At 39.5% G+C, this 27887-nt stretch overlaps 3 protein-coding genes across 8 annotated transcripts; 1 reads left to right on the top strand and 2 right to left on the bottom strand.

The window, feature by feature from the left end:
* Positions 1 to 120: 120 nt before the first annotated feature.
* On the bottom strand, positions 121 to 6663 carry plcxd2 (phosphatidylinositol-specific phospholipase C, X domain containing 2). Its single transcript, XM_042510916.2, has 8 exons — positions 6090 to 6663; positions 5781 to 5917; positions 5478 to 5597; positions 4951 to 5004; positions 4688 to 4843; positions 2686 to 2796; positions 2337 to 2467; positions 121 to 482 (listed from the first exon to the last, which is right to left on the bottom strand). Exons 1-8 carry the CDS (start codon positions 6190 to 6192, stop codon positions 323 to 325), a joined length of 972 nt encoding a protein of 323 aa, XP_042366850.1. The 5' UTR covers positions 6193 to 6663; the 3' UTR covers positions 121 to 322.
* Positions 6664 to 8192: 1529 nt separating this feature from the next.
* On the top strand, positions 8193 to 23868 carry mak (male germ cell-associated kinase). 5 transcript variants are annotated; one of them, XM_088071947.1, is made up of 17 exons: positions 8193 to 8348; positions 10626 to 10727; positions 10835 to 10975; positions 12173 to 12227; positions 12782 to 12903; positions 13717 to 13799; positions 14347 to 14479; positions 14604 to 14775; positions 15691 to 15858; positions 16639 to 16896; positions 17069 to 17277; positions 17558 to 17697; positions 18139 to 18285; positions 19406 to 19492; positions 21058 to 21177; positions 22678 to 22773; positions 23013 to 23868. In XM_088071947.1, the coding sequence occupies exons 3-17, from the start codon at positions 10872 to 10874 to the stop codon at positions 23171 to 23173; spliced, it is 2055 nt and encodes a 684-aa protein (XP_087928073.1). In that variant the 5' UTR covers positions 8193 to 8348; positions 10626 to 10727; positions 10835 to 10871; the 3' UTR covers positions 23174 to 23868. The 5 variants fall into 5 exon arrangements, with proteins under 5 accessions (XP_087928073.1, XP_087928075.1, XP_087928076.1 ...); XM_088071948.1 differs by lacking the exon at positions 8193 to 8348 and adding an exon at positions 10413 to 10547; XM_088071949.1 differs by lacking the exon at positions 19406 to 19492.
* A 33-nt stretch (positions 23869 to 23901) lies between these two features.
* On the bottom strand, positions 23902 to 26373 carry tmem14ca (transmembrane protein 14Ca). Of its 2 annotated transcripts, none has more exons than XM_042510009.2 (5): positions 26226 to 26373; positions 25638 to 25722; positions 24964 to 25065; positions 24748 to 24835; positions 23902 to 24095 (listed from the first exon to the last, which is right to left on the bottom strand). In XM_042510009.2, the coding sequence occupies exons 2-5, from the start codon at positions 25711 to 25713 to the stop codon at positions 24038 to 24040; spliced, it is 324 nt and encodes a 107-aa protein (XP_042365943.1). In that variant the 5' UTR covers positions 25714 to 25722; positions 26226 to 26373; the 3' UTR covers positions 23902 to 24037. The 2 variants fall into 2 exon arrangements, with proteins under 2 accessions (XP_042365943.1, XP_087928078.1); XM_088071952.1 differs by lacking the exon at positions 26226 to 26373 and adding an exon at positions 25821 to 26147.
* Between the last annotated feature and the right edge of the window lie 1514 nt (positions 26374 to 27887).

The following is a 27887-nucleotide window of genomic DNA, read 5'->3' as shown; positions in this document are numbered from 1 at the left end:
TTCAAAGGTCCTTGGCTCACACCGTATGTCTAACTGCTGAAGCACCGTCGAGCAAGACAGTGAAACCTTGACAGCTTAAAATATATATATATATATATATATATATATATATATATATATATATATATATATATATATAATTCCTTATTAAAGTCACCAAGCTATATAAGAGATTATTATAAAAACTAACTTCAGAGGGACTCCGGCATTATGTAAGAACTACCATCCAACAGTAGTGGAAGAATCTGACCTCTGACCTGCGCCCTCCACTTCCACCACCACTGTGGGTCAGTGCACATTTGTCCTGTTGTGCAAACATGTGTCATCTTAGTTTGCCGTCCTGTTCAGACAACAGCAGGTTGTTGAGTTTGATGACTATGTTGGCAAAGTCCGTGAGCTCCACAAAGTCAGAGGTGATGATGTTGACCCCGTCCACCCCTGGCTTCTGATCCTTAACCCAGGCCATGATGGTCGGCAGGTTTCTAGAGCCACAAAAGAAGAAAGTTTGTATCAGAGGGAAAACAGTTACACCATTTTTTGTTACACCAAACATCCTGAATTTCAATGTAAACTAATTCCTTGACCTTGCATAGATACTCAGAATACCTCTAGCCAAGTCTCTGTCTCTGTAAGGTTTATTGTTATGTCTAACGTTGTGAAACTCTGATCAGTCGGTCCTTGGCTGAATATCTATCTGTCCACCAAATTTCATGAAAAGCTGTTGATAAGGTTTTGAGAATCAGTATCATGATATAGGAGATAATGGAGCTGATGGAAAACAAGATAAAGGGGGAGATGTTTGCATCTGTCTGTCAGTGAGAGACTACTTTGCCACTATTGTTTCAAAATCATTACTTTGCGTTCAAACACTTTCTCTTCTGGTTCTTGCCGTAGATGTACACACAAAAACACATGCCATGACTCTAGGTGTATCATTTCCAACACCCTTTAATTCTCCTCTATGTCTGAGCCGCCAGCAGAACAAAACCAGGAAGTCAGAAATGTTTATCCAGCAGCGATAAACAATCCAATTTCCTCGGAAGTGCAGAAGTAGGCCACCTCCTGTCTCGCCAGAGAGTCCGTTCAGGAGTTTTATACCCCGGCATCAGTGGCAGTTTCTCTCAGATTTAGGGGAATGGTGGGTACGTACTCTAAGTCAGGATATCCGCTGTCATTTCCACTTAAAGCTTAGGCTCTACGAGCTGTGTGACTGATAAAGTTTGTGCAAAGAATTTAGTCTTTGCATGGGAAATAAGATCTCTTATCTGGGAGGTGCAATGTGTTTCTTTTTGATCCTCTATAGTTTGGAAATGGATAGAGAGGATTAGAGCTTTTCCTTAGTTAAATAAACCAGTGAAGTGACAGAAAAATTGTAATAGAGAAGTCAAACTTAAAGATGCATGATTAGAGTTTTTATAGCAGTAGTCAATCTATTATAAGTCCATGAAACATCCACACTGCTTTTGCTATTGATGCAGTCTCAGCCAGTCACATCTCTAGTCTCACGGTCTCAAAAAGGCTGTGCCAATCACAGGGGAGCATGACAACAATAGCTCCACAAATAGACAGACGCTTCTTCAGGAAATAGTATTGTTGTCTGGATGGTGTGGCGCGGCATGTTGTTAACACACACATCCACAAATCTGCAGCCAGAAGCAGATGCTGTGTGTATTTAGTTAATTTGCATGATAACAATATAAATAAATAATACAACATGAGAATGACACTGTTTTAATATGTCAGCATCTATTTCAGATTTAATTCCAAAGTATGTCACATCATAAACAGTCACATCATGTTGTTAAATGTGACACAAGAGTGTTTGCACCATTCAAGAGTAAGACATAAAAACACCACTTTCCTTAAAGAAAGTTGGAAAGGAGGTGAAGACATGAAGTAATCTATTGTTTGTAGAGTGTTCGTTAAATGCAGTTATTTACACTTTTTGCATTATCATGTTATTCCTGTGCATTTGCTCCAAGTATTTAGTTGGTTTATATTGCCCTTAAAAAGGTTATCTAAAAGAGCAAACTAAGATAATGGTCCTCTTTGATGCATGTATGTACTGTACTGCCCTCTACTGGCTGCAGATTAAAATAACTAAATGAAATTGACCATTATTGAAGAGGACACACGAGCACATACACACTCACACACACACTCACACAAACATGGGCTGAATTCCTGTATTCTAAAGCAAGTAATAAGTAAAAACTGAACCGAAACTACCAAAGAAGTTGACATACTAATAATGTATGCCCACACATTCACAATGTGCCACTACACCTCCCTCAGTCACAACCTTCAAAAAAAAACACCCAAATTTAGCCACTGACTTCTCCACCAGGTAGTTGCGCAGCCCCCAGACCAGGCCTTTGGCCACGGTGTTGACCCTGGGTGTCAGGATGGCCTGAGACACGTGGAAGGATCCCTGCTTGGCTCTTTCTTTAAGTGTCGTCTCCAGGAACTGTACAAGAGAATGTCAAACACAAACAGTTTTCACACAACATAAGTAATCCATACAACTGGATTAAAGCTTGTGAATATAATGTCTAAACTGCTGGATTTTTTAAAAATATGTCGAATCCTCCATCTGGTGCAGATATCTGGATTGATTTGTAACTAAATGAAATGAAAGAAGCATATGCCTGCGAATGGTTATCACAGCTAATGCTGTTGTCTGACCTGTGTGAGCTTGTTGGGTTCTGTGGTGTTCGCCCAGGGAGCAGGGATCTTGTTGCCAGGCCACATGACAGAGATGCCCTGAGCTGATGGATGATGGTAGAACACAATCACCTGAGGGGAAAGTAAATACCAGCAGTAGATTAGTTCAAATGAATGCTCAGACTGGGTATACTGAATATATAATATAAGGTACCACTCAAATAGTCTCATGCTAATATTTAAGGAAAAATCAGGTAATTATTATTATTATAAATTTGTCTATGTCTTGCATCTACATACAATTTAATCTCCACCCGAGACCCCAAATTTATAGTATATTTAACCATAAGTTAACCCAGCATCTGCAGTAATATCTACATGTGTACAGTGTTGAATAATCGGGAACACTGACTTTTCAGCAGCGCAGTATATGCACTTAGAATAAAACTCATCTGCATCAGCGCTGAATATTTCAAAAAAGTAGGTGACAATTTTCTTTAAAATTATGATTTCACTGATCCACTTTTTAACACAGTGATTTAGCAGCGAAACAAAGACAGAACTGGCTGAGTGTCTTCTCCAATGACACTTTCAACAAGATAGTTAGGCGGCCCTTCTCTCTCCTCCTCTGCCATCTCTCCTCTCTCTGCTCTGCATACGCTCTCTCTCTCTTTCTCCTTTGCCAACTAAGCCAGTCACAGATTAGGGTCATAGGAGCAGGAGTTAAACTGATAGCATCTAAATGAGATACAGACATGCACACAGAACCCTGCCAGTCCAGCTGCTAGGATAAAATGTTTAAACACATGTACATCTCAGCAAATCAAGGATGTTACATTTTGTATTTTTCGTACTTTTATGTAGTTCAGATTACATGTAAATGAGTTGAGTTGCTCATCAGTAGGAGAAGGGGACGGTGGGTGGCATGACACCTGCCAAGCAGCAGACTGAGCAACAAAAACAAGACAAGAGTTCGGAACATGTCCACCTGTGATTGTAGCCACAAAAGCAGGTGTTTTTTAAATAACAGTTTGGGACATACTGTATCCAGCTGTGTTTGTAGTGACCAACTTCAGTATTTCAAAACTACACATGTTTTCTTTATCTTTACCATGTTTTCTTTACCTCTTTGCCTAAACCAAACCACATGTTAACCTCAGCGTTGTCACAAAATACTGTAAAGTTGAAACGTAAAGAAACATAAAATTTCAACATATCCGCAACAAATGCACAAATGTAACATATCTGTCTTGCAGGATCTTAATATAAAGTATTTTGATATCAAGATGAATTTGGATATAAAGAATCTTAATATAATGTTTTGTGTCAATTTAGGTGTGTTTGATGTTTTGTACTATGGCTTTGATATCACTGTTTTTCTTTCCCTATGTACATTTTCTATGTAATTTATTTAATTGTTGATTGTCAATTGTTTACCACCCTTAGTGGATCAACAACACCTGCCACCATAGAGCTCATCAGCCTATTGGTGTGCATTATAGGTGTAGTTTCATCTTTTCAAACATTTGACCGGATGAAGATCCAAGCAGGGCCGAAAAATCGCAACACAGCAAGACACATACACACAGATGTGTGTCTACATAGAATTTCTGGTGTTCATATATGTAAAGTAAGTATGTGTATTTATAAAGTACAAAAACAGTCTGAAAGGAGGAAATTGAAGACAAAATGTAGGGAAAGCCAATACAAAGAGGAAAGTGTGAAGAAAGGATAAAAGCCACTTATAAGAGAAGGAAGGTGGTTGGATGATGGAACAAGTGTTAATGGGATGACACTTACCACTAATTCTTGTTGGGGAAAGTCACAGACAGCTGGGATTACCTGACCACAAGGGTTAAGTGGGCCGCCCAGTAAACACACACTTCCTTGCGCCTTTTACTTGAACATAAACACAAGCTCCAAATGGTCTGACATCACTGGAGTCAATACTATAACAAAATCTGTCCGCAAGGGGACAAAATGTTTCAGGTTATATTGTACGTCCACTTTAATGTGATCTCACCTGGTATTTCTTCTGCCAGAGGTAGTCCAGAGTGATGCTCTCCACTGCACAGTTGTTACACAGCTTGCTGCCAAACACTTCCTGCAGCATGTTGATGAGGTACACATGATGCTCTGGGCCCATTGCATAGTAGTGGTTGAAGTCTAGAAACACTACCTAAATCAACCAAACAACAAAACCAATCAGTTAGCAAGCCAACTCTATCTGTCTGTTGTCGTGCTTATATATATTTTCATACTGTATACTATTAAAGTGCTTCTCACCTCTTTCCTGTGTCTGCTTAAGAAGGAGTTAATTTCTAACAAACCGTCGCACACCTGTGGGGGATAACAGAGTCAACGGTTGGAGGTTATTTGCTGCTTCAAAGCTTCTTTTGATGACACACTACTTCTTGCAAACACTGAGTCATATCGGAGACAGTCACATGTCAGATTCACCCATTTCAGAAGAGGGATGTTTACAGCTAAACTCACAACCTTTGATCCCTGTTCAAGGTTATCTTCACTCCACTGCTAACAACATTAGCGGTAAACTAGAACACAACACTAGCAAAACACATTCACTTTCAGTATATGAGACAAAATATCTCAACAAGCTGAATTATTTGAATAACATTCAAATGTAATTTTGATCATTTCAGGATTGTGGACATCTGATCTAGAAAGACAGCACTGATAGATAATATTGGGCTGTGGCAGATTAAATAAAACATATTTAATAAATGTGTAATAACAGGTTGCCAGAGTGATGAGGCATTTTAATGTCAGTAAATACTGTTTCTACTGCTCACCTTGTGGCCAAAAAGGCCATGGATGAAGTAGATCTCAGTTCCAGGCTCCCCCGGTTTGGAGGAGACCCTGAGATCAAAGTAGCGAATTCCTGCATCCAGCTGCTCTTTAAATGTCAGATTCTAGGAACACAGATATTATATATTACATGATACATAACCACTGGCTACAGAACCCAACACATCTGGTATGATGTAAAATACACACTTTCAAAATATGCCAGAAATATATCACTTTGTCATCTGTAAGCTGCCTGGACCCACAGATGTTAGGATGTATACATATCAGTGATGTGAACTCAGTACCTGGGTCATGGACCACTTCACCATGACCTTCTTGGCTAAGACGCTGAACATGGTGGCGAGGTACTTCACATATACCTTCTGGTCAGGTCCCACAGGAGCATGCACATCTACCCAGTAGGTAAAAGAATCATGGGACCCTGGAACAGAGATGATGGTGATGAGAAATGAAAAGGTTAAATTAAAATGAACAAATCACATTCCTCTCAGACTTGTTGCTTTGTTGTTATCTGTCCAGAGTTGACAAAATCCAGGTGTGGCGGACAGATGAATAAAGGAGAAACCAAACATCTTTACGCACGACAGTCTCACCTGGCACAGCGAGGTGTTTGAGGGGCATGGCACTGAGTTTGGGGGGGAGGGAGCCCATCCAGTCGGCATTGGAATTGCCGATCCCTGCAGGTCGGGTCTTCATGTTAGAAAACAGCCTGTCAACACACCTCCTCTCACGAAACCGCTCTTCGGTGCAGATGCAACCCCGGTGACGGACCTCCGTGCGCCCCCAACGCGTAAAAACTACAAAGGATCATCTTGCAATGTCACGGTCAATAAATCTGCATATACCACCTGTTCACCACATCTACTGTGACCCGTGTCTTCGCGCGGTTTTCTGAAGGTTATTGCATGGCGTCGCGGTGCGCTGTTCTCCAACCGGCGAACCGGGCATCCGTTGACCAGACCGGCTGGTGGCTAACGAACGCGATAATCCTCTTAGAGCAAAACTCCACTTGTTATCCCCCTTCTACTGCTTCTTGGATTCACCTGCTTTGTGTGTGTGTGTGTGTGTGTGTGTGTGTGTGTGTGTAAAGACCATCCCTGGACACACAAACACACACAGAAAAGCAACTAATGGAAATAATGCCTTTAATGTAATGTAATTGTGTTTTAGAGTCGTGCAGAATGGCATTAATCAGCACGGCGGCTCTTCTTATGTGTGACCGCAGAGATTATAGGCTATAAGGATGACATGAGCTGGTTTTGTTGCTTAACTGAAATCGAGTCTATGTGTTCAGGCGTTAACAATTTGATTTGATCTATTCTTTTCTGCTCTATTCTATTATTTTGTTAAGTAAATAATTTATAAATTTTAGACCTTCAAATGCTGGTTGCATATTTCAGGTAAAATGGGCATGGGGGTGAGACATGTGACATTCACCTTTTTTTTAATGGTTAAAACAATTTATCAGTTTAAGCATTTATCCATGAAATCATAGCCATTTATTAAAATAAATTGTCCAACTTTTCTGCCATGCTTTCCCTAGTCTTTGTCGCCTGTTTCCTTGGTGCCATATTATCTACAGTGGATGTATATGTAACAGTTATGGCTAATTATGCAGTCTTGTGGCTGACATAGACTCACTGAATTATAATTAAGATTTTAAAAATATTTTTGTGGCAAAAACACTAAAAAAAAAACGTCTGAAATGTGGCACACAATAGGTAAGTTATAATTTTAAGTTATCATTTTATGGCACCTTGAAGTCTAAAATAAGTTGGTTTCACCATGGAAAAACACCCTAATTTAGCCTCAGTTTCAGTCCCATTTAACCTGAATGCATTAAGTACCCACTGTTGCCAAAATATTGTCATTAAAAGTCAAGCATCAATAAAAAACAACAGCCTACAACTATTTTTTGTTGCTATACCCTGTTGCAACAACTCAAGAACATGACTGGTGACTGGCTGATAATATTTAAAGAGCCCAAGATGTAAAATCTTGATTTGAATGTCTTGATTTACCTGACTTTTATAGAGCGTGGCGAAAATGTCATAGAGACTTGGTCTTACTAGACCACTAATACAGATTGAAAAACATCTTGGCTAAATAGTCAAATACAAATATACAAATAGTCAAACACTTTTAAAGGTTTTTGGACGTGTTTGTTTCTTCATCATTCCACACAGGCCTACAGAAACCTTTTGGCCAACATGAAAAACCCAAAACCCCATAGAAAAAAAAATCACAGCCCGACAACGCCATCTACTGGTGAAACACTTGAATTACTGTTGTGTCCAAAGAGGTGTTGAAGTGAAGAGCTCTCACTCTCATCATTTTTTTGTCATCCCCAAACGTGAATTATCTGGTAAACGGGGGACATATGCCTAATTTGGCAGACATTTTCCGCTTAAGCGGCTATGTTTTAGGAACATATTATTCATAACTTGCTCCACAAATAGCATAAGGTTCATAAAAACTCACCGGCAGCACAATATTTGTTGCTGAAATCATATTGTCGGTATATTAGGGGTTGGAAGAAAATGTTTTCGGGACTCCGCAAAATTACCGGAACATCAACTTCGACGCAAATTCAATTTATTTACATTTTCAATCTGATTTTTTTTCACTTCCGTAGTCCCAAGAAGCATTGCGCGCGCACGCGCCACTCGTCACCTAGCAACTCAGCAAGCGTCGCGTTTGTGTGTACGTTTCCACGGGGAGCAGTCACGCGCACAGACACGCGCCCACTCGTAAGAGCTGGATCGAGATACTACGTGAATTTTATCTGAGGAAACGTCGTGTTATCGGCAGGCCCAGACAACGGCCGAGAGAAGGAGCTACACCCATTAATGGTGAGTTTAAAACTATAAGAAACACGGGCGAAACAGGAATAGGCCTGAAGAAATATGGTTGAGGAACTAAACTGTCAAAGCTGACATGTCAGCAAACAAATGTTTCTTTTTCTTGTATCTTTTTCCGATGAGCTAGGCTACAACATCTATCTGACAGAAGTTCAGGTAGCCTAGTTTGTCAAAGCTGTATATTATTTTTTAGAGTGATAATATTTATCTGTGTTCGGTAACCTGGTGTGTGTTAAGTTGAATGTGTATGACAGTTGAATTACTTATGGGAGACAATCGAGTACAAACGTATTTTAACAAGTAATCGTATTTAGAGGTTGTGATCAAATGTAACTTTCCCTGTTTCATGTGCACTGCCTTGTCAGTGTCCTCGTGTGTTTACAATATAATTGACCTTGAATAGCTTCCTAATGTCATGCGGCCTGGATACATCTTAATTCCCTTTAAATCCCTCCACAACAGATTGCCAATTGTGAAAGCTGAGTGCAGGTCAGCTTCCGGACTTTTCTTACTCTGATATCCAAGTGTCACTGACACAATAAGCAAACAGGATTTTGTTAAAAAAAGAAAGAAAATAAAAGGATAAATTGAGAAGTGTATGTACACTGTGCAAAAATGATGTCAAATCTTTAAACATTTCCATATTTGTGATTATGAGTAATTCATTAAGTGGGTATCAAGAGTCGTAGAGCTAAATCTGGCTTGGGCACTATTTTTGGAAGGGAGTTCCTGGCCTCAGTCAATGAAATAAACACTAATCTTATTTTGCTTAGCCGTGCCTGGCTTACCTCTATATTTCCTTTAACCTCAATACAGCAGGTCATGTTTTTGCTTAACACACTTCACAAAAGCGTAATTAACAATAGCTGGCAGATGGAAATCAAATCCTTACACCTTAACGCTCAGATTTATTAGGCTTTTAATAAAATTGGGATGCGTGTATATAATTCATTTTTTGCAACCAGTATACCTATTAACCATTATGCAGCCAAAAAACATCTGCTGTTTCATTACCTGTATAATATCAGAGTACTCGTGTGTGTGGTTACACACAAGGCAACTGCACTGTAAACAGCACCACCTGCGTTATTAACCTCACTAAAAATAAATTTAACATGAACTGATGGAGAAATGAACAGTTTTCCTGAAACCTTTTGTTTACAAACCCGCTTTGGGGGTCACCTTTCATCATCAGAAAAGGTTATTTGATCATGCACAACTTACAATCCACCCATTTAATAAATTCATTTATATTTGAAGGCTAGTTCAAATAGCCAAAGTAACCTCTGTTTTGTGGAATAAATAAGGGTACCGTTATTTCACTGATTTTACCAATAAAACATGGAAGTACCATGTCCTACAATCTTTAGTCTATAGATTTATGTTTAGTTGCTGGGATATCATGAATTATACATTTTTTGGCACCACCAGAAGCTCAGACCTTCTCTGGGTCTTCTGTTTGAGAAACTGAACATGTGCGGGACAACTCAGCATGAATCCTCCATGCAAAAGGATAAACTAGGCTTAAAAGGTCCCAGCAAGGCTATTCAGTTTACCTTATTATCTCCAAGGTATTAGACATGCGTTTACATGCATTATGCGTGCATTATTAGACATGCATTAGACAGATGTGATTATGATTTAATTCCACAAAAATAAAGTAAATGTTAAGGACAGCGTGTCGCAACCTAAAATACAACAGTGATGGGGACTGTAATAAACAAGCATGTTCCCTTACATCTGGAACATGATTTATGGGCTGGGCATCCCTGCACTACGATACTTCATTAACAATAGTATGTTGTGACACAATTTTATCAAAAAATTGCAGCTGTTGCAATTTGGATATGGCACATGGCCATATGAGGATTCCAATAATATTTGGATTAATTGTGCAGCCCCAACAGTGTGATCACTGAGGCCTATGGCGTCAATCAAATCCTCTTGCCAGGCAGGGTGTTTGGGGAAGGTAGTGGATGTTGGTAAGCACGATGGTGATGTAACGTCCTATTTACATCCCTGTTTGCCTAATCTGCCTAGGGCTGGCTTTGTCATCTCCCTTGTGTGGTCATGTTGGAGCCTGTGAGACGCACACCTAATCCTCCTCACTGAGGAAAAAACAAGAAGTAGTCATCGCTTCTCTTTGTTCTCAGATCCCTTAAAAATACAGTTTTGTGGGGATTTCTAGAAGTGGGTAAAGCTGTGCGTTTTATTGTATTTGTAGTTGGTGTCTTTCTGCTGCTGATTATTTCTTTACTGTCACTAAAGGATCCCAATGTCACAGTGTCAACTCTTGGCTGACCTACATCACCAGGACCTTTCTAACAACGGATCAGTTACCGCAAGATGAATTTGGAACATCAAGAACTGGTGAGCATCGTGACACACTGGCCGACTGAAAATCCTTCCTCCTGGGAAAAGAAGAAGTCAATTTATCAGTGAACCTGCACTGTGTTTCCTCAACTTGTTGTACGCAGAAGGAAAGTTAACAAGCTGATGAAACCGTCTTGAGAGATGATGAATCGCTACACCACCCTGAAGCAGCTGGGCGATGGCACCTACGGCAGCGTGCTGATGGGGAGAAGCAACGAGTCTGGAGAGCTGGTGGCTATCAAGAGGTGATGATGCTTATCATTGAATATATCATTTAAATATTGTCTCACCTTTTTATAGATTTATAGGCTGCATTCGATTAGAGTGAAGTTAGAAAATTGAGTGGCCTTATAGTATTTACTTTTCTAGCTAAGTTGAATGAACAAAGCATAAAGGCACCAGAAATCATCCCTTAAATATTACAATTCTGATAGCAAATAAATAAAAATAATGTCATATTTGAATATTTCCGAAGCCTTATATAGAGTACGTATCTTTGTTTAAGTTTCCATATATACCTTGGCAAAGGTAATTTCTCACCATAAACCCAAATGTACTGTATATTTCAAATGTAGAACGTCAACTTTGTCTCAACCTTTTTAACTTTTATCTCTGATGTTTGTCTTCCTACAGTTTTACAACAAAAATATTCCAAAACTACAGCTGTCATATTTTGCCCTGGATAAACATCATACAAATATAATTTCAAAGCGAGGGGCTCCGCTGGTTTCCTGCCATCACTGGGGCAAACAAACCAGCTTACACACCTTTGTTTCAGCAGCATGGCAGCAGGCCTCAATAATAGATGAGAAACCGGGGACATGCGTCCACCGCTTGATCATTTGGTTACCATGCAAGACAATACACGTGGTGACGGTGAAAGGGAGTGAAAGTAGAGGGAGTGTGTCAGGTTGCTGACATTGTGGAGGGGACGGCTGAAACTGGCAGGTGCCCAGAGAGGTGAAAAAGATATGTGCACGTTCTGTAACTCTTACATAATTCCAAGTAGGAGGGAGAGGCAACGCTGATAAGAGCAGATGAGCTATTGTAAAAGTGTCCTATATAACAGCTGCTGTGTGGTTTTAATGTACATTGCAAAACATACTGCGAAACCAACAACGTAATACATCAACTAAGTCAAGATGTATTTCACACGTAATTAAAGTAGGAAAAAAAACATCATCAAACCTTTACAGTTCGTATCATTTTACAGTCCAGTTTTTGTTGTTTTGTTCCTGACATGAAACGAGCTGAAATTAGAGACACCTTCAAAAAGCTGAATTATTGATGAAGACGGACAAAAGAATTTTGTAAAGATAGTAAGTCTACTGTATGTTGGGTGTAGTCTGTATGCCCTGTAAATGTGGTCTCCTCTATTCTTTAGGTGGTGCATATTTAATATGTACTCTAAATTAAAGTTTGGTTTTGACTTTCTTTCACAGAATGAAGAGGAAGTTTTATTCTTGGGAAGAATGTATGAATCTAAGAGAGGTGAAGGTACGGATGATGATACTTTGGGAAGGGTATGGGACAGTTTTTGGCAGTAATACTTCCAGAGATGAAAATAAGGTCGCATTTTTCCTGGGAAGATAATGCTGTTTGATTTTAGCATGTTGTACAGCAGTTACGTGAACAAGGTTGCCAGTTACAGTTGCTTGAGAAGCTTTCTTTGTATATATTTGCATTTAGAATATTGCAATTCAACTATATAACTCATGCTTTAAAATGTCCCACAGTGAAATGACAAAAATGCATGCCATATTTATCACAAAAATTCTGCAGTCTCGTCATTGTGCACCTGACAGTGTGGCTTTTACCGACTGCTCTTTCAACATCAAACATCACAACATTTCTGACCAAATACCTCAATATCGATATTGCAACAATAGGGTTGACTTTTAAGACGAAATTTAAGACGATATCTAATTTCATAACCCGATATTGGCCAGACCTACAATAATAGAACGAATCTGTGTGTTATCTCTATAAAAACACGTTATTACATTAAATAACTCATTATTCTTACATTTTTCCATGATTTGTGTCATTAGTCACTGAAGAAGCTGAACCATGCTAATGTGGTGAAACTGAAGGAGGTCATCAGAGAGAACGACCACCTCTACTTTGTCTTTGAGTACATGAAGGAGAACCTCTACCAGCTTATGAAGGACAGGTATGAAGAGAAATACCACACTTTATCATGCAAATGTTTGTCCACGGTGTGTAACACAGTTTTAGTTGGGCATCATTACTATAACACGGCATCTGTTTTGGAGCCTCTGGGTCATAAGCCTGACTTGGCCAATTTGCCAACAAAAGCTTTAGACACTTATTAACTCTAGTATTTGGAGTAATTTGAAGGATCTCATGGGATCGAATGGTTTCCAGTGGAATATTTATTTTTTCTGTCCTCACACCATGCCATGCATTTGGCTCTTCTTTGCACACAGCTGCCACTCAGACTAACACCTTCTCTGGGGGAGCGCTGATATTTTTGCTAGTTTGGAAACCCCAGGTGTGTGCTGCACTTGGTCACACCTGGGATTGTCATCTGTGAAAGGCAAAAAGCAGACAAGTTCAGGAAGCCTGTCATGTTTTAAGTGGTTTAGTCTGTATTTTCATGTGTGTTTTAGCTTATTTTACCTTTTAGTGTGTGTGCACAAAGATCAAACTTATCAATTTTATGTTTACAGAAAAAAATTGTTCCCCGAATCAGTGATAAGAAACATAAGCTTTCAGATTTTACAAGGGCTGACATTTATTCACAAACATGGTAGGTGTACAGTTTTCCCATCGTGCCTTGCAAGTGCATGCGAGTGGTTGCATACTGCAAGATTCACTGAACAATTACACAGCGTCTGAGAATCTTGTAGTTTGTAACAATTCATAACCGCCTCATGCATGCACTTTTCAGGATTTCTACTTCTTTTAACTGCTTTTTTTTCATTCCTTTTCCTCCTTTCCTTCTTCTTTGCTCTGCTGTTAGAGAGAATAAGATGTTCTCAGAGAATGAAATTAGGAACATCATGTTTCAAGTGATATCTGGGTTGGCTTTTGTACATAAGCATGGTAAGAGGCTTTAAACTATCATTCTTTGCCTGTTCAGAAGTAGCATGACCTTTCAGTTGTTGGTTTGGGTGTATATTGTAAAAAAAATATATACTAAATTGTGATTTAGTGTGACCCTTAGATAGAACAACATAAGTGTAGTACGTACAATATATGTATTATAGGATACATGTTATACTGTATACTTGTTTCAGTGCAATCTTATGCCTACAAGATGTGCCAGAATTTATTTTATAGTAGTGTCAGACATTTTAGCTTTATTCGGCAGATATATTTTAATTTAGTTTTACAAAAAAAAGACACTTTTACATTGTCGGAGATATCAGCAGTAGAAATGTCTGCCACTTTGTGAATATATTGAACCTAAATATAATATACACCCATTCAACAGCCTCTCAGTTTTCCTATTCTTGTCCTTTTTTAAAAATATGTTCTTGTGCTGAATGTAAAATGCTAATATAGAATAGTTGCATTTGACTGTAATTTTTTTGCCATTTACACTTTACTATATACACAGCGTCTCAGCCTGATGTTAACTTCTCTACAGGTTTCTTTCATCGAGACATGAAGCCAGAGAATCTGCTGTGCATGGGTCCAGAACTGATCAAAATAGCAGATTTTGGTCTGGCCAGAGAGATTCGCTCCAAACCTCCATACACAGACTATGTATCAACCAGATGGTGAGAGTACTGTAAAGGCATTAATAGCCATCTTAGATACATAACAAAACCACATTCACATTGTTAGCATTATGCTCTGTTTTTATGTTGCCGGCTAGTATATTTGAGTATGTTCTCCATCCAGGTACCGAGCCCCGGAGGTGCTGCTCAGGTCGTCTACCTACAGCTCTCCTATAGACCTGTGGGCTGTGGGCTGCATCATGGCTGAACTCTACACTCTCAGACCTCTTTTCCCTGGGAACAGTGAAGTGGATGAGATCTTTAAGATCTGCCAAGTGCTAGGAACTGTCAAAAAGGTGAAAAGAAACTGAATGTCGAGAGGTGGCAATGATTGACATTTATTCTGGGTTCTAACCAAAACTTGTTGAATGGATTTAAATCATTTCCCCAGTGATGTGATTGAATTTATTTGGGGAAATTATGTTTACCATAGAAACAAATAGAACATAAGTAGGCCAGAAGCAGCGTTCCTCTCCCTGTGGTGCAAAGCATCTTAAGTGTGCTCCATGCTGAACAGGACACGCACTTTATTTCAAAAGCTTTCCCCAAAGCCATTATTATTTTCTCTGATTGCTAAGCAGAGAGCAGACAGAACACAATTTTTGGTGTGTGACCTAGCCTCAAGGTCAGGCATTCAGTGCCGCTGATATATGTGAAATCATTCATGGATGTATTGATTTTAAAGGTTTTTCACAACACAAAAGGATGGATTTCCTTTGCATCATTATACATGATCTATACGTACAGGGCGTAAACTATGTCTCGCACCCTCACAGGGCAAAATGATACAAACATTCTACAACATGGTACAGTACACCATTCACAGCCCTTTATCTTGGTCATATTCCTGAGGGACTAAGTAAAAATGATACCTAACTCTAAAGATGCTAATGGCAGCAAGTAAAATCCATTACAAAATACTGGCTGTCCCACTGCAGGCCTTTTTGTCACACTTATACTCGACCAGAAGACCTACTTTATATGACCTCAAAAAGAATCAGGTGAAAACCTGTGGGAAAATGGTGTGTTTGTTTTGCCATGCAAATGATATATTTGCCTTTTAAAATCAACTCCAGCAAAGTGGTACAGATTTTACAAAGTCAAAAACATTTCCATTGTTCCACATTATAAATATAAACACCATCTCACAACTCTGATCTGAGCGACTGATTAATATTAATAAATAACCATCTGATTGTCTCTTCCCTCAGACGGATTGGTCAGAGGGCTACCAACTAGCATCCGCTATGAACTTTCGTTTCCCCCAATGTGTGCCGACCCACCTGAAGACCCTCATCCCAAACGCCAGCAACGAGGCTATCGCCCTGATGAGGGACTTGCTGCAGTGGGACCCCAAAAAAAGACCCACTGCTGCACAGGTAGGCAAGACCGAACCTCAAATCTAAAGGTCTGGTTTTACAGCGGTACTCCAAGGACTTATGTGGACTTTTTTTTTGTTTAAACCCCCAAAAAACATGCCAGTCCTCAGAGAAGCAATTTCCATTATAGTGCAACACTAACCACTACATGCAGATTATCTGTAGTCCCAATACTGAGACTGCGTTAGTATCGTAATCCCAGTCATTTTAAGTAGTTCTTAAGCCGTACTTTATTCCCTGTGTTGCTGCTAAATGCTCTGCCTCTGCCGGTGTGCTCTGCGTCATACATAATGTCTACAACGCGTGGTCATCACATAGTTAAGACAAAATTTACCCTCCGCTGAGACAGTGGGATTACTCTGTGGGCCCTGAGTCGGAAACATCTTTCCAGAGGGAGTGACGGTGCTTTTCCATTCTCTGCTTACAAAGCTCCCAGGTGAAGGATACACACCTTGTTACAGCCCATTCTGAGGAAACAATTCAGAATCATTTTAAACACATTTAGGGAAAAAAAAAATATTTGAATGGGATCAAGTCTACACTGCGTGTCTGTCTTTCTGAATTTACGACAATGTCTTGTGCATTGAAGCCAGCTCCCTGCAGGTTTGAGCATGAAAGTTACACTAAGCTGTAATTCATGTTGTTTTTATGTCCAGGATTAAAGTCCCTGACTCTAGTGTTATGGACTACATAAGGTTAAGGACTTGTTAACTGCGCAAGAAAACAATGTTTGCAGAATATTCAGAAAAACAATCTGTGTTCGTTTCTCTCCCTGCCTAGGCCCTGCGTTACCCGTACTTCCAGGTAGGCCAGATCTTAGGGCCTCGTCCGCAGAGTCAAGAGGTCAAGAAGGTCCAGGCCAGGCCACTGGCCCAGAAGCAGGCCACGGAGTCTAAGGTTGATCCCCAGCAATCTTCCTCTGAGTCCAAAGCCTCCACATCCTCCTCTAAAAACCACCACCAGCAACATCATCATCAACCTCTTCAGCAAATCCCTCTGCCCCAAACTGAGAGTAAACCAGGGGGCCTCAGCCATGCAGTGAGTGTCTTAATGCAAATCAGAACCTTTAGTCATTGTATTTCATGTTAAATATAGCGAAGGATTTGCCAGAATACTATTATGGAAAGGAATCCTTGTGGCACCTTTGCATATTGGACTCCTCTTGCAAGGAGTAAGACTTGTGGGACAATTGCATTGTCTGCTTCTGCAGAAAGCGGCATCGCTCGGCAGCGAGAACAGCGTTGGTGGTGGTGGGATCGGGGTGTTGAAGAGTGGCCGTCGACGCTGGGGCCAAACCGTGGCCAAGACGTCAGACAGCTGGGAGGAATCTGACCCTTCAGAAACCGCCGCATCCAACTCCAAGAAACCCAGTCTGGGGAATTCAGAGGAGGAGAGGGGCCCTAAGGAGCACCGCCCACAGTAAGTGCTGTAACGTCCTAACAGAACTAGGTTGGCAATTTACCAAAAATGTAAGCACTGACATCTCAGCAGTGTGTTGCAGAATACTAAAAATGTGTTTTACATATAGCTGTCTGATGCAACTTGCATTGCGATGATAGCAGGTTATCAGAGTTATGGAGCATTTTATCATTGTAATATAGTTTATAAAGGATAATATTTATTATATGTATTATAATCTATTAAAAAACAAGGTATTTTTTTGGTCACAGACCTTTAAATGTTGGATTTCTGTTTTCAGGCCTAAAGAGCAGAAACCTCTATATTCCTTCAGCACTGTTACTAAGCTACCAAACAATGTTAAGATTGGCCAAATGGACTCTAATCTCCCAGGATCTGCTGCAAGGCAGCACTACCTAAGCCAGTCACGATACTTGCCAGGTAAGACCGCATAACCGACTGCCAACTGTGTCATCTTTATCATTGGAAAGAGGTCACCATAATGTAGTGCTATACAAGCAATGTTTCCTTTCTCTTTATGGTTTTCCATAATTTCTCCCCTTACTTAAACTTCCATGGAAATGCACTTTCAAGCTTTGTTTTATCTGAGTCACGTGATTTATTGTGAAACTTGGCTGTTGGGGGATCTAATTACATTTTGAAAAATAGCCTATGGAACATATTTCCTGTTTGAAAAAGTGCTGAATTTGTCAAGAGCACTCAAATTAGCTGGTGCAGTATCACAAATGTCAATAAATATTGCTCATTAAAACAAAGCATCATCCTCAGTAAGTGTGAGTAATAATTAAAAACCCGGAGCCACTCTGAGATTTAAATGTTTATACTCGTGAGTTTTCATCATGTAATATCTGTTGCTTTAAGGGTTGATCGGCAAGAATCAGACCTCTTCTGGAGAGAAGGAGTTGAGTGGCATGACGCTGCGGGACCTGTGGGAGAACTCCTCAAACACTGTAAATAAACCACTCGCTCCCATTGGAGGAGGATTATCTGTCACCGGGGCCAACGCAGGTAAGGACTAATGTTTAATGATGGAGTGTGCAGAGGACAGGGCTCAGGTTCAGCTCAGGTTTTCACCAACATTTCAAAGAATTCATATCCAACAAAACAACTGAGTCATTAGCTTGCAGAGTTGAATGATTTGTGTTCCAGGAGTTCTCCCTGATTAACAAAAAAACCTATTTGTCACAAAAAATGGACATTTTAATGCAACTAACATTACATTTAACATTTGTTGATAATATTTTACTTTCTTTCGATGCTTATTTTAACTCTCACCTGAACAAAATAGTTTGAAATAGCACATTCTGTGGATTTACACAGCTGTGAACCTAACATAAAATATGTACACTTGCAATGAAAACAAAACGTTGTAACTCTTTCAGCAAAAATAATATTTTGAGAATATAGCACATTAGCGACAAAATTGGAAGTGAACCCTACTTATTCAGAGAAAAGTGAACGATTACACTGGGACTCGCCTCATTTTGCCATGCAGTGGAAACCTGGCGACTGTCAGTGTCACCTACTGTTACATAATGTGACACTGTCCTCGCAGTGCCACAAAGGCTGTAAATGCTAACGAAGCAGCTAATGTCTCCTGATCAGTAGTTATGGAGCCATTGACAAAGCAGCTTTAGGAGTGAGACTAAGTGTCTGCGACTTTAGAGAAGGGAGCCCTCTATAAATCATTTGTCATGTAGACAGACACACAATATGGGTCCCTGCTGTGCTCTCTTCTTCTGTCTCTTTCTTTCACCTTGTCTCTCCTTCTCCATTGCTTATTCATAAGATTAAGACTGTCGCTGTAAGATCAAGTGCTCCTTAAATGGCCCTCAACTGCACCCCCTGCTCATTTGCCCCACCTCCTAGCACACACACACACACGCACACACACACACACACACACACACACTGTTTGTTTTGATACACCCATTACTCATTACTATAACTCACTTCATTAACATCAAGAAAAGTAGCCCTTTGTTTTGTTTAGCAGCAATGCAGCTTCATCTCTGCTAACATTCACAATATATTTTTCTCAGTTTCCACACTAATTTTTATTTTTCTTCTCATTTCTCTGTGATTGCATGCATATCTCCTTCGACTCTACTTTTTGGTGTGAGACTAGAAGAGAATGCCTCTAGATCTGAGGATAGTCCATCAGAGAAAGGTGTTGTTAAAGAAAGAATACTGGAGAAAATTGATCTCTCCAAAGGTATCTGCTGTAATGACTTTATATGAACTCTTTTGTGTTATTTTACAGTTGGAAGTGATAATGTATATTGGCTGAAAGGGTAACTTCAGTATTTTTCTACCTGGATCCAATTTTCCTGGGTTTTTTTTCATTTTCATTTCATAGAAGGTCCAGTGGAGACAGAAACTTCTGAAATTGGTCCAGCATTAAGCAGGACTGCTGCAGCCTGCATTTGCTGAACAGGCTGCAATATAACATTAATGGGCAATTATGCACTGTAAGTCCACTAAATGTGCTTGTTTTTGCCACTTACAGGCTCAGATTGTTATTTTGTTTCTGACAACATTATGGCATGGATCCATACAGACATAGACTATTTTGTTAAAGAGTAAGATCATTTTTGTTTAAACAGAAACAGCCATGAAATTGCTATTGCAAAACACAATAGACTCAATTTAGAGTAATTTTCAGATCACTGTAAAACACAATTCATTCAAAGTTGACTGAAACAAAATAGAGCTCTCAAAAACTGCCTTGGTTCATCTATCCACTGTTCTAACAATCACCAACTCTGGTTTGGTTAAAATAAACTCTTAATTCACCCAGTTAATTGTGAAAGCATGCTGGCATACATGCTAAAATTACTGCTTAATTAAATGGCATCTGGTGATATTGGCAATGGAGGTTTTGGGGGTTGTTTCTGGTTTAAAAAAAAGGGATCTTACTCTTTAATAAAGCGGTCCATCTCTGTAGGAATCCTCTCCATACTATTGTCAGAAACTTACAATAAAGGTCTGAGCCTGTCAGTGGCAAAAATAAGCTCTAATGTGGCCATAAATGGTAAATAAATGCCCCAAGTGATAATTTTGCAGCCAGTTTTACTGCTGTCAGCTGCAGCGGCTTTTTTGTTCTCTCCATTAGTCACTTAGACACAAAACAAGGGAAAATATGGTCCAGGTTGGAAAACACCAAAGTTACCCTTTGAGTTACTATGCTAAAGCTATTTTGTGTACAAACATCATAGCCATAGTCTCTGTTTTGGCTGATGCAAAAAAACTTCAGGTATTCAGTCCGCGACTTAACACGTGAAAGAACCCAGCTGCTAAAGCCTCTGCAGGAGACAAGGGTACAAATACACAGTTTAACCAGAAAAGAAGAACTCCAGTTGCTAAATAGATGTTAAATTGCACCACAACCACAACATCTTCTTAGGGGAACAATGAGGCTTTTTACTAATTACACTGATAACAATCTGTGGCTGCTGGTGAAGCAGATCGATGGAGTCGCTGGAAAAGCTGAATGACTTCAATCACTTGGCTTTAGTCGTTTGTTTGGGTCCTCAGTAGCTGTTGCATATGCAGTAACCACTTCACGCATGTTCACACAAGCGATTTGTATCAGTAAAGCCAAGTGTGAGAACATCTATTAGGTGTGTTTGCAAACGTTTTCTTAATTTGTATGCTTTTGTTTTTTAAATGGCGCATGTTATTTTAGCCCATATGACGTTATAGAAGCCCTGCTGTATGGGCATCTGGAGGGTGTAACAATAAAACATAATAAAAATCCATGTCTTTCTCTTCTTTTAGGGAACTTTGTGAGCACCAAATATAACCTCTCTGGTGGTTATATCCCTTCATTCCAAAAGAAAGAGGTGGGCTCAGTGGGACAGAGAATCCAGCTTGCACCTTTGGCTGGCCAGCACACAAGTAAGATTATATTTCATATATGTTTAGATAATAAAATGATTCCTATGAGTCCGATAACCTCCCCATTTCTCTACTTGCTTGGCTCAAAAGGTTGCAATGCTCATCAAACCTTAAAGGATAAGTTTGGTATGTGGGCCCACTTTTTCCATGTTTTTGTGTCATAATGGGAACAACAGTTTTTGGTCTAGTGTTCGGTGTAACTGCTGTTGTGGGCAAGCGGTGCAACAGGCTGCAACATAACCACTTGCGGTATGTTTGCAACACCATTTTACTTCCACTGAATGAGTTGTGCTTGCCACGGAAAGGCTCAGAATATTATTCTAAGTGTCTGACAATTTATGGAAGGGATTCTGACAGAGATAGACCTTTTTGTTTAACCAGAAAAATCCCCCAAATCAACTGTAATTATGCCAGCATATTTTTACATTTAACTAGGTGGTGATTGTTGAAAAAGTGGAGAGACAAACCAGAACTTTTTTTGTGTGTTTTACTTTGTTTCTGTTAACTTTGAATAAAGTTTGTTTTAAGATGATAGCATAAGTGTTTATGTAGGAGGAGTCTGGTGGGTTTAGCAGTTGTGTTTTTTGGGTCTGTTTCTGGTTAAACAAAAAGGATCTTAATCTTGAAAAAAAGAGGTTTCTATCTGTAGTGATCCCTTCCATAAATTGTCTGACACATGAAGGAATAATCTGAGGCTGTCAGTGGCAAAATCAAACACTTTCAGCGGACGTAAATTGACGGTGCTCAACTGCCTGCAGGGAAACAGTCTGTTTTACCTCTTGCTGCTGCAGCAGTTCTGCTCAATACTAGACCTTTTTTTTAATGAGGGGATGAGGGGACTAACAATGAACAAATTACTGGGGAAAACAGGAAAGTGTAGTATGTGTTTAAACAAAAACTGCAATTTATTTACAAAAAAAGGCTATAAACATATACAGAAAGCCTTCAAAAATGTAACCAAACAACTTGCTTTATTTTAAAGAAAGGAAATCTAAATGTACACTTAACTGGCTAAAACGATAAATACAAAAAGTTCTTCACCCTCCCTCCAGAAAGGGAGAAAAGATCACAATTCCCAGTACACTGAAACTAGTTTCTTTAGTCTTTAGTCTGACACAACACGCACACACACTGCCACACGGACCCACAAGCTCCAACTACTAGTTTTTCTCAGTCCTTTTAAACTGCCTGCTCCTCATCAGCAAAATGAGCACAGGTGTGCTCAATCAATCTGTGCACGGTGAGGAGGACGGCACCCGGAGAAGCACACACAAAAAAGAAACCACGATCACATCATCAAAGATAAGGCCTATGATGAAAAATACCAAACATACCCTTTAAATAAATACTTTTGAAGTGTTGTTTAAGAATAACGGCTCTCTTGTATGGTCATTCTATAATCAATCACTATGCATAAGCTGTCCCTAACTATTCCTACTCTTTCACTTGTTCATTCACTGGACCTGTATATATATATCTCCTCTTTCTTTATTCTTTCAGTCAATCTTTCCTCTTCTCCTGATAATAAAAAAGAAAAATCAAAATCTTCAAAATCCAAGCCCATATCCAACTCATCTTTGAGTGAAACTAATGAAGGTATTGCCATTTTCTAAAAACTGCTCATGTCCTCGCTTGAGTCCTTGTGTCCTGTCCTTCTGTATTGTTTTCCTCGTCCATTGCTTTTGCTGCCTCTTTCAATAGTTGTCTTATTACTTTTGATGCATTAATGATTTCAGTCCTGTTAATTTTTACCTGTTGTTTATGTGTCTTGCATCACATTAAAATGCTTTCAATAAAGACAAATACCAAGCTGACTAACTGCCATGTTCCTCCAGATTACGAGGGCTGGAAGAGAAGGGCAGACAGGACTCAGATGAAGGGGAGCAGCTACTCAGCGCTGGGGAAAACCTCTGGAAATCTCCTGACCAGAGCTCCCGCTGTACAGCCGGTCCACGGCAGAGTGGACTGGACTTCCAAATATGGTGGAAATCGGTAGCTCAGAAAGAACATGATACCGCTTTTACTACTTACCAGACTGTGTTGCCTGGTGGTACACATCTTTGGCTTAGGAAGATAACCTGAAGTGGAGTTTAAAACACACTTAAACCTGGAGGAAACTGTAAGTTCCCTGAAACAGCAAATCCAATATCGAGGTAGCTAGTAGAGGACAAATAGTAGTCACAAAAGATGTACATCCCACACTCTCTGAGGAGACATTTTTCATGCCATAATGGCATAGTTTTGTTTTCAGAAAGCCTGAGGGAAGTAGCAGCTAGCTGTGAATGTGCATGGTGTCTCTGTGTTTTGGAGATGACGGTTGCCATGATGCTGAATCAAGACTGACATTGTCTGCAAGACAATCCCACTGCATTCCTGAGGGATCCAGTGTGAGCCAATTCTACTGTTAGTGTTGGGATATTCTGAGTAGGATTTTAATGTAGCGAAACTTTTTTTACTTGTAGTTTTTATTGTCAAGTATTGTTTTACTACTGATGACAAAGCAGTCATTATTAACGGTTCCTGCGATGCTATGTTCTGCTTTTATTCTCATGAAAAAGGAAAAAAATGAAGTGTAATGGCTACAAACTTGTTCTGTGTACTGATAACTGCACACCTCTTTGTATTATGCAATGAATTAACTGAACATTTTGTAAAACTTTTATACAAATAAATATATGAAAGTCCATGATGCATGTGGTCAGAGAGGACAAGACAACAATTGAATCATATAAACAAGGTGTTATATTTCATCCTCAAATATACATTTCCTTTCCTTTCTTTTTTTACAAAATGACATGAACAGTAAATGACAAATGCTCACAGGCTGCTCCTGGAGTAGAACATCAGCATCTTCACTCGATCAGGACGCCTGAGGTTTCTGGAGCAACGCCATACTGAGCTTTCCCACCATCAGAAGACTGAAACAAGACAAAAAAAAGTAAATATCATTCCTGTTTTTGACTTTTAGCTAAAGGGGGTAGAGATTTTGAGTCACTTAAAGGTCCTATATCATGAATAGTCATACTTACATGTTTTTTTCTTTAATTATAAAGCATGGGTAAGTGCCATATAAATATTTCGAAGGGATCAAAATGCTCAATCCAAAGAGAAAAGCACAGTCTGTATTCAGAAACTGTGCCTTTAAATGAGCCGTCAGGACTTCAAGGGAGTTGTGATGTCACAACTATACTACGTAAAGGCTGAAACTGACGCTACACTGCTGGAACAGTCATTCCTTAAACAGCAATGACAGTGCAGAGATGCAGAGAGCACAGATGTGAAAGACACAGATGCATTGACCAATCAAAGCACTTTTTTTCTTTTTTGGGTAAGAGGCTTAAAGAGACAGGTGCTGAAATGGAGATGTCAAACAGAGGATGAATACAGGTATATTCAAGCACACAGTATGAGAAACACACAGACACATGTATCGAATACATTTGCATACATAGTGATAACTACCACACCCTGTTGCGGTCATATTGCAAGAGATCCTCGTTACTTTAACTTGAATGTGTTCAAGCATTCATAAATATCAATTGAGTCATACGACTGATATGATATAGATACCTTGCTCCAGCCATTAGTCCAGCTGGCATGAACTTCCTGGATCCGTAGAACCTCTTTCCCATGATGCCAGTCAGAGCTCCTGATGTAGCTGAAAGACATGATGTGGGTGGGGAATGAAGAATCAGGATTCATCACCACCATAAAGACACATTCAGAAACTCTTCCCCTAGATGACCCCAATGCACACCAAATACAGTATATACTTAGTATACTAACCGAGAGAAACCCAAATATTATTGGGATCATTGGAGATCTGGTAGGCGCCAAAACCTGCGAGGCCACCAAAGAGAGCGCCAGCAGCAAGAGAGGGGACGCTGCCTGAAAGACACAAAACACAGCAGGTCAACACCTGCGCCTGATATCCACTGGACTGAGGGGTATGCACAGACTAGAGTGTAATGAGAGTGACATGTTTTTGTTTTTAAGTGCATGGATATACACAGAACAAAAAAAAACCAAAAACGTTTTTAATCTTGCTCCTATTTTTCCACAGGTTTAAGTTAAAAATCAAAGACTTTTTATGCACTCAATAGGTACAGTCCTCTCAAAATTTGGTCAGAAAATTCTCGACCATAAGACATGTCGTTTTCGTTGATTTGGCAGTACATCCAATCAGCCTCACAACTACAGACCACATGAAATGCTTTTTAATCACCTTCATCTTGAAATACAGGTTATTATCCTCAATCTACTACCTACTTTACCTTTTTTTAATGGTGGTGAATGTAATAGTAAACTTAAGGGATGCAGTGACGTAAAAGAAATGTTTAAAAGTCAGTTAAACAAACAAGTTAACACCACAGCAAATATTAGTAGATCCTCAAAACACTAGGCTAATGCTTTTCTATTAAGGACTTTAAAAGCGTATAATTCCACCTCACAACACATACCTGCTTTCACATAACCAACGACTCCCCCGGATGCAATCAGGGCTGCGTATCCATATCCCACCCAGTCCACAGACATGTTGGACACCTGCAGGAGACACAGCCTGTGAGTGAGCCAACAACCTCAGTGTCAGCAGTAACTTTTCAGTGCAGAAGACTGGCTGCTGCTAACCTAATATTACTTACATATGCTAAAATACCAAAAGGACTGTCTGAGCTCTGTAACACAGAGCTGTTATAGAAAAGCAGCTGCGGCAGCACAACATTCAGAAACATTGTGGCGTCTGACATATTTTTTCCCGCTGTCACACAACAGCGTTTGTCTGTTTTTGATTAAAACTCGTTACTTTGTGGCCCCACTACAGATTATGTGTGTGTCTGGCGTATTAGATAAGGCTAACTGCTGCACAGAGCCTTAGCTCGCGCAACAGCAACACAAACTAGCATCGTTGTTATTATTAGGACACACATGCAGGGCTCACACAAAAGCTTTCTAAATATAAAAAACATTGTTTATACGTAAATTAGAGCTTTAGATACCAGCGAATGACAAATGTGAAAACATGAAACGCAAATATAGCTGAATACAACCTTGCTCTTTCAGTTTGTCCTCTGTCTCAAACAACGGCAGCCTGTTCTCCGCCGAGCACAAATTAGTGGTGCACATAACAAGGGGCAGGGTGCCTGATGGGAAATGTAGGCCAGAGCGCTTGGGAGGCAGGTGCTGCGTTCATGACAGGCGTAATTCCTATAATAATAATAATAATAATAATAATAATAATAATAATAATAATAATAATAATAATAATAATAATAATAATAATAATAATAATAATAATAATAAAAAATTCAATCATGCAAAAATAAAATGCCCACATATACTGTTTTTCGTCTGTCTTAGATTGTTCATATTTCCCTATAATTCATTTTTTAAAAAGTTGATGAAACATATGGTAAAAGTGAAGAAAAGTTTTTGTTTTTTGTTTTGTTGTTTGTTCAAAATATAACTGTCATTTGCAATCATGTATGCTACCATATTCTTGGCCTAATCACTCACATAATTCTAGTTTCTCAATTCTCTATTTTTTTTAAAAAAACCCACAGTGTTCGAGCACACCATTTGCCATAAGCACTCTTTAACAAATATTTTTTTTACATTAAATAACTTATATTTGGCTATCATTTAAATATAACTTAAAGATACATTTCACTCCCTAAAGTTATCTTTATCACATCATCTGCTAACTTCAGATTAAAAACATTACGAGGAAATTTAACTCAGTTTAGTAAGGACCCCAGTACTTCCTCCAGGACCGTTGATGGTCCCCAGACACCAGAATGGGAACTGGATTTATTTTTGTGACCACAAGATGGCACCACAGGATTAGATTAATTTATCTTTTAAACCATACTCCAACATCCCCAAGCTGCAACTTGGTTTTTTTGGGGGTTTTTTCTTGGCAGATATATTTTACTTTACAGTCTGGTAAAAACTCCTTCACAGTGGCAGGACGAAACGCACACGATCTCAACTTTCACTTAATCGGAATGTGTGTTTTCAGTACTAGAGCAGTGTTGGTTGATAACCGTGAAAATGGGCCGTTTTGAACGTGTGATTAAAGTTCATGAAGAAGGACAGGTGGGAACGGGTCAAAAAGAGGGCTTAAGAAAGCCTAATGATTGTTGGTAACGTGATAAACAAACCTGACATTTGCCTAAATTTTGACCCTTGGCCATATTTTATATTTCACTGATTTACACATTTTCCCTTTGACCACCTGTTTTTTTTTCCTGTTTGTTTTGGGGTTTTTTTTCTCGTTTTTGACTGGCATCGGTTTGGCAGTTTACTTACTGGAATGCTCACTGCGCACACATTCTCATTTGGTTTCAATTACCTGCAATATTGTGTTAAATCCACGGGCGGCGCGTCCTCGCTCCTCTCCCGAAGCAAGGTGGCGCTAGAATACAATTTATCTTCCATAGGAAGCAGCGTTTCATACACACACACAGTGAGCCTGAAAGCTTCACACTGAACAGACATCAATCTCACGGAGCTACATGGGGCTTGAGAACTGGTGACGGGAAAGTTACTGTCCTCAGCAGTCAGGCGCGTCCAGCTGGACCACGTCTGCAGCCAAAATACTACAAATCAAGCTGACTATCTTGTCTAAGATAAATGTCCAACTTCTCCATAACTTGGGGCGAAAGAAAAAGTCCAATCATCGATCAATATTTCAAAACAACGAGGGGGGG

This window comes from Plectropomus leopardus, chromosome 21, assembly GCF_026936395.1.
Source record: "Plectropomus leopardus strain MGB_pleo_1.0 chromosome 21, ASM2693639v1, whole genome shotgun sequence".
Taxonomy (NCBI): domain Eukaryota; kingdom Metazoa; phylum Chordata; class Actinopteri; order Perciformes; family Serranidae; genus Plectropomus; species Plectropomus leopardus.
This window is presented reverse-complemented; position numbering and strand designations above follow the sequence as displayed.

Excerpts from the sequence above, each read along its gene's own strand:
- plcxd2 (XM_042510916.2), bottom strand. The coding sequence starts at position 6,192 with ATGAAGACCCGACCTGCAGGGATCGGCAATTCCAATGCCGACTGGATG. Across the intron at positions 5,598-5,780 it reads TGAAGTGGTCCATGACCCAG|AATCTGACATTTAAAGAGCA; the intron begins GTACTGAGTTCA and ends CTGTGTTCCTAG. Across the intron at positions 2,468-2,685 it reads AACCCAACAAGCTCACACAG|TTCCTGGAGACGACACTTAA; the intron begins GTCAGACAACAG and ends TCTCTTGTACAG.
- mak (XM_088071947.1), top strand. The coding sequence starts at position 10,872 with ATGATGAATCGCTACACCACCCTGAAGCAGCTGGGCGATGGCACCTAC. Across the intron at positions 17,698-18,138 it reads CCAGTCACGATACTTGCCAG|GGTTGATCGGCAAGAATCAG; the intron begins GTAAGACCGCAT and ends TGTTGCTTTAAG. Across the intron at positions 22,774-23,012 it reads TTTGAGTGAAACTAATGAAG|ATTACGAGGGCTGGAAGAGA; the intron begins GTATTGCCATTT and ends ATGTTCCTCCAG.
- tmem14ca (XM_088071952.1), bottom strand. The coding sequence starts at position 25,925 with ATGTCAGACGCCACAATGTTTCTGAATGTTGTGCTGCCGCAGCTGCTT. Across the intron at positions 25,066-25,637 it reads CGTTGGTTATGTGAAAGCAG|GCAGCGTCCCCTCTCTTGCT; the intron begins GTATGTGTTGTG and ends TGTGTCTTTCAG. Across the intron at positions 24,096-24,747 it reads GGACTAATGGCTGGAGCAAG|TCTTCTGATGGTGGGAAAGC; the intron begins GTATCTATATCA and ends GTCTTGTTTCAG.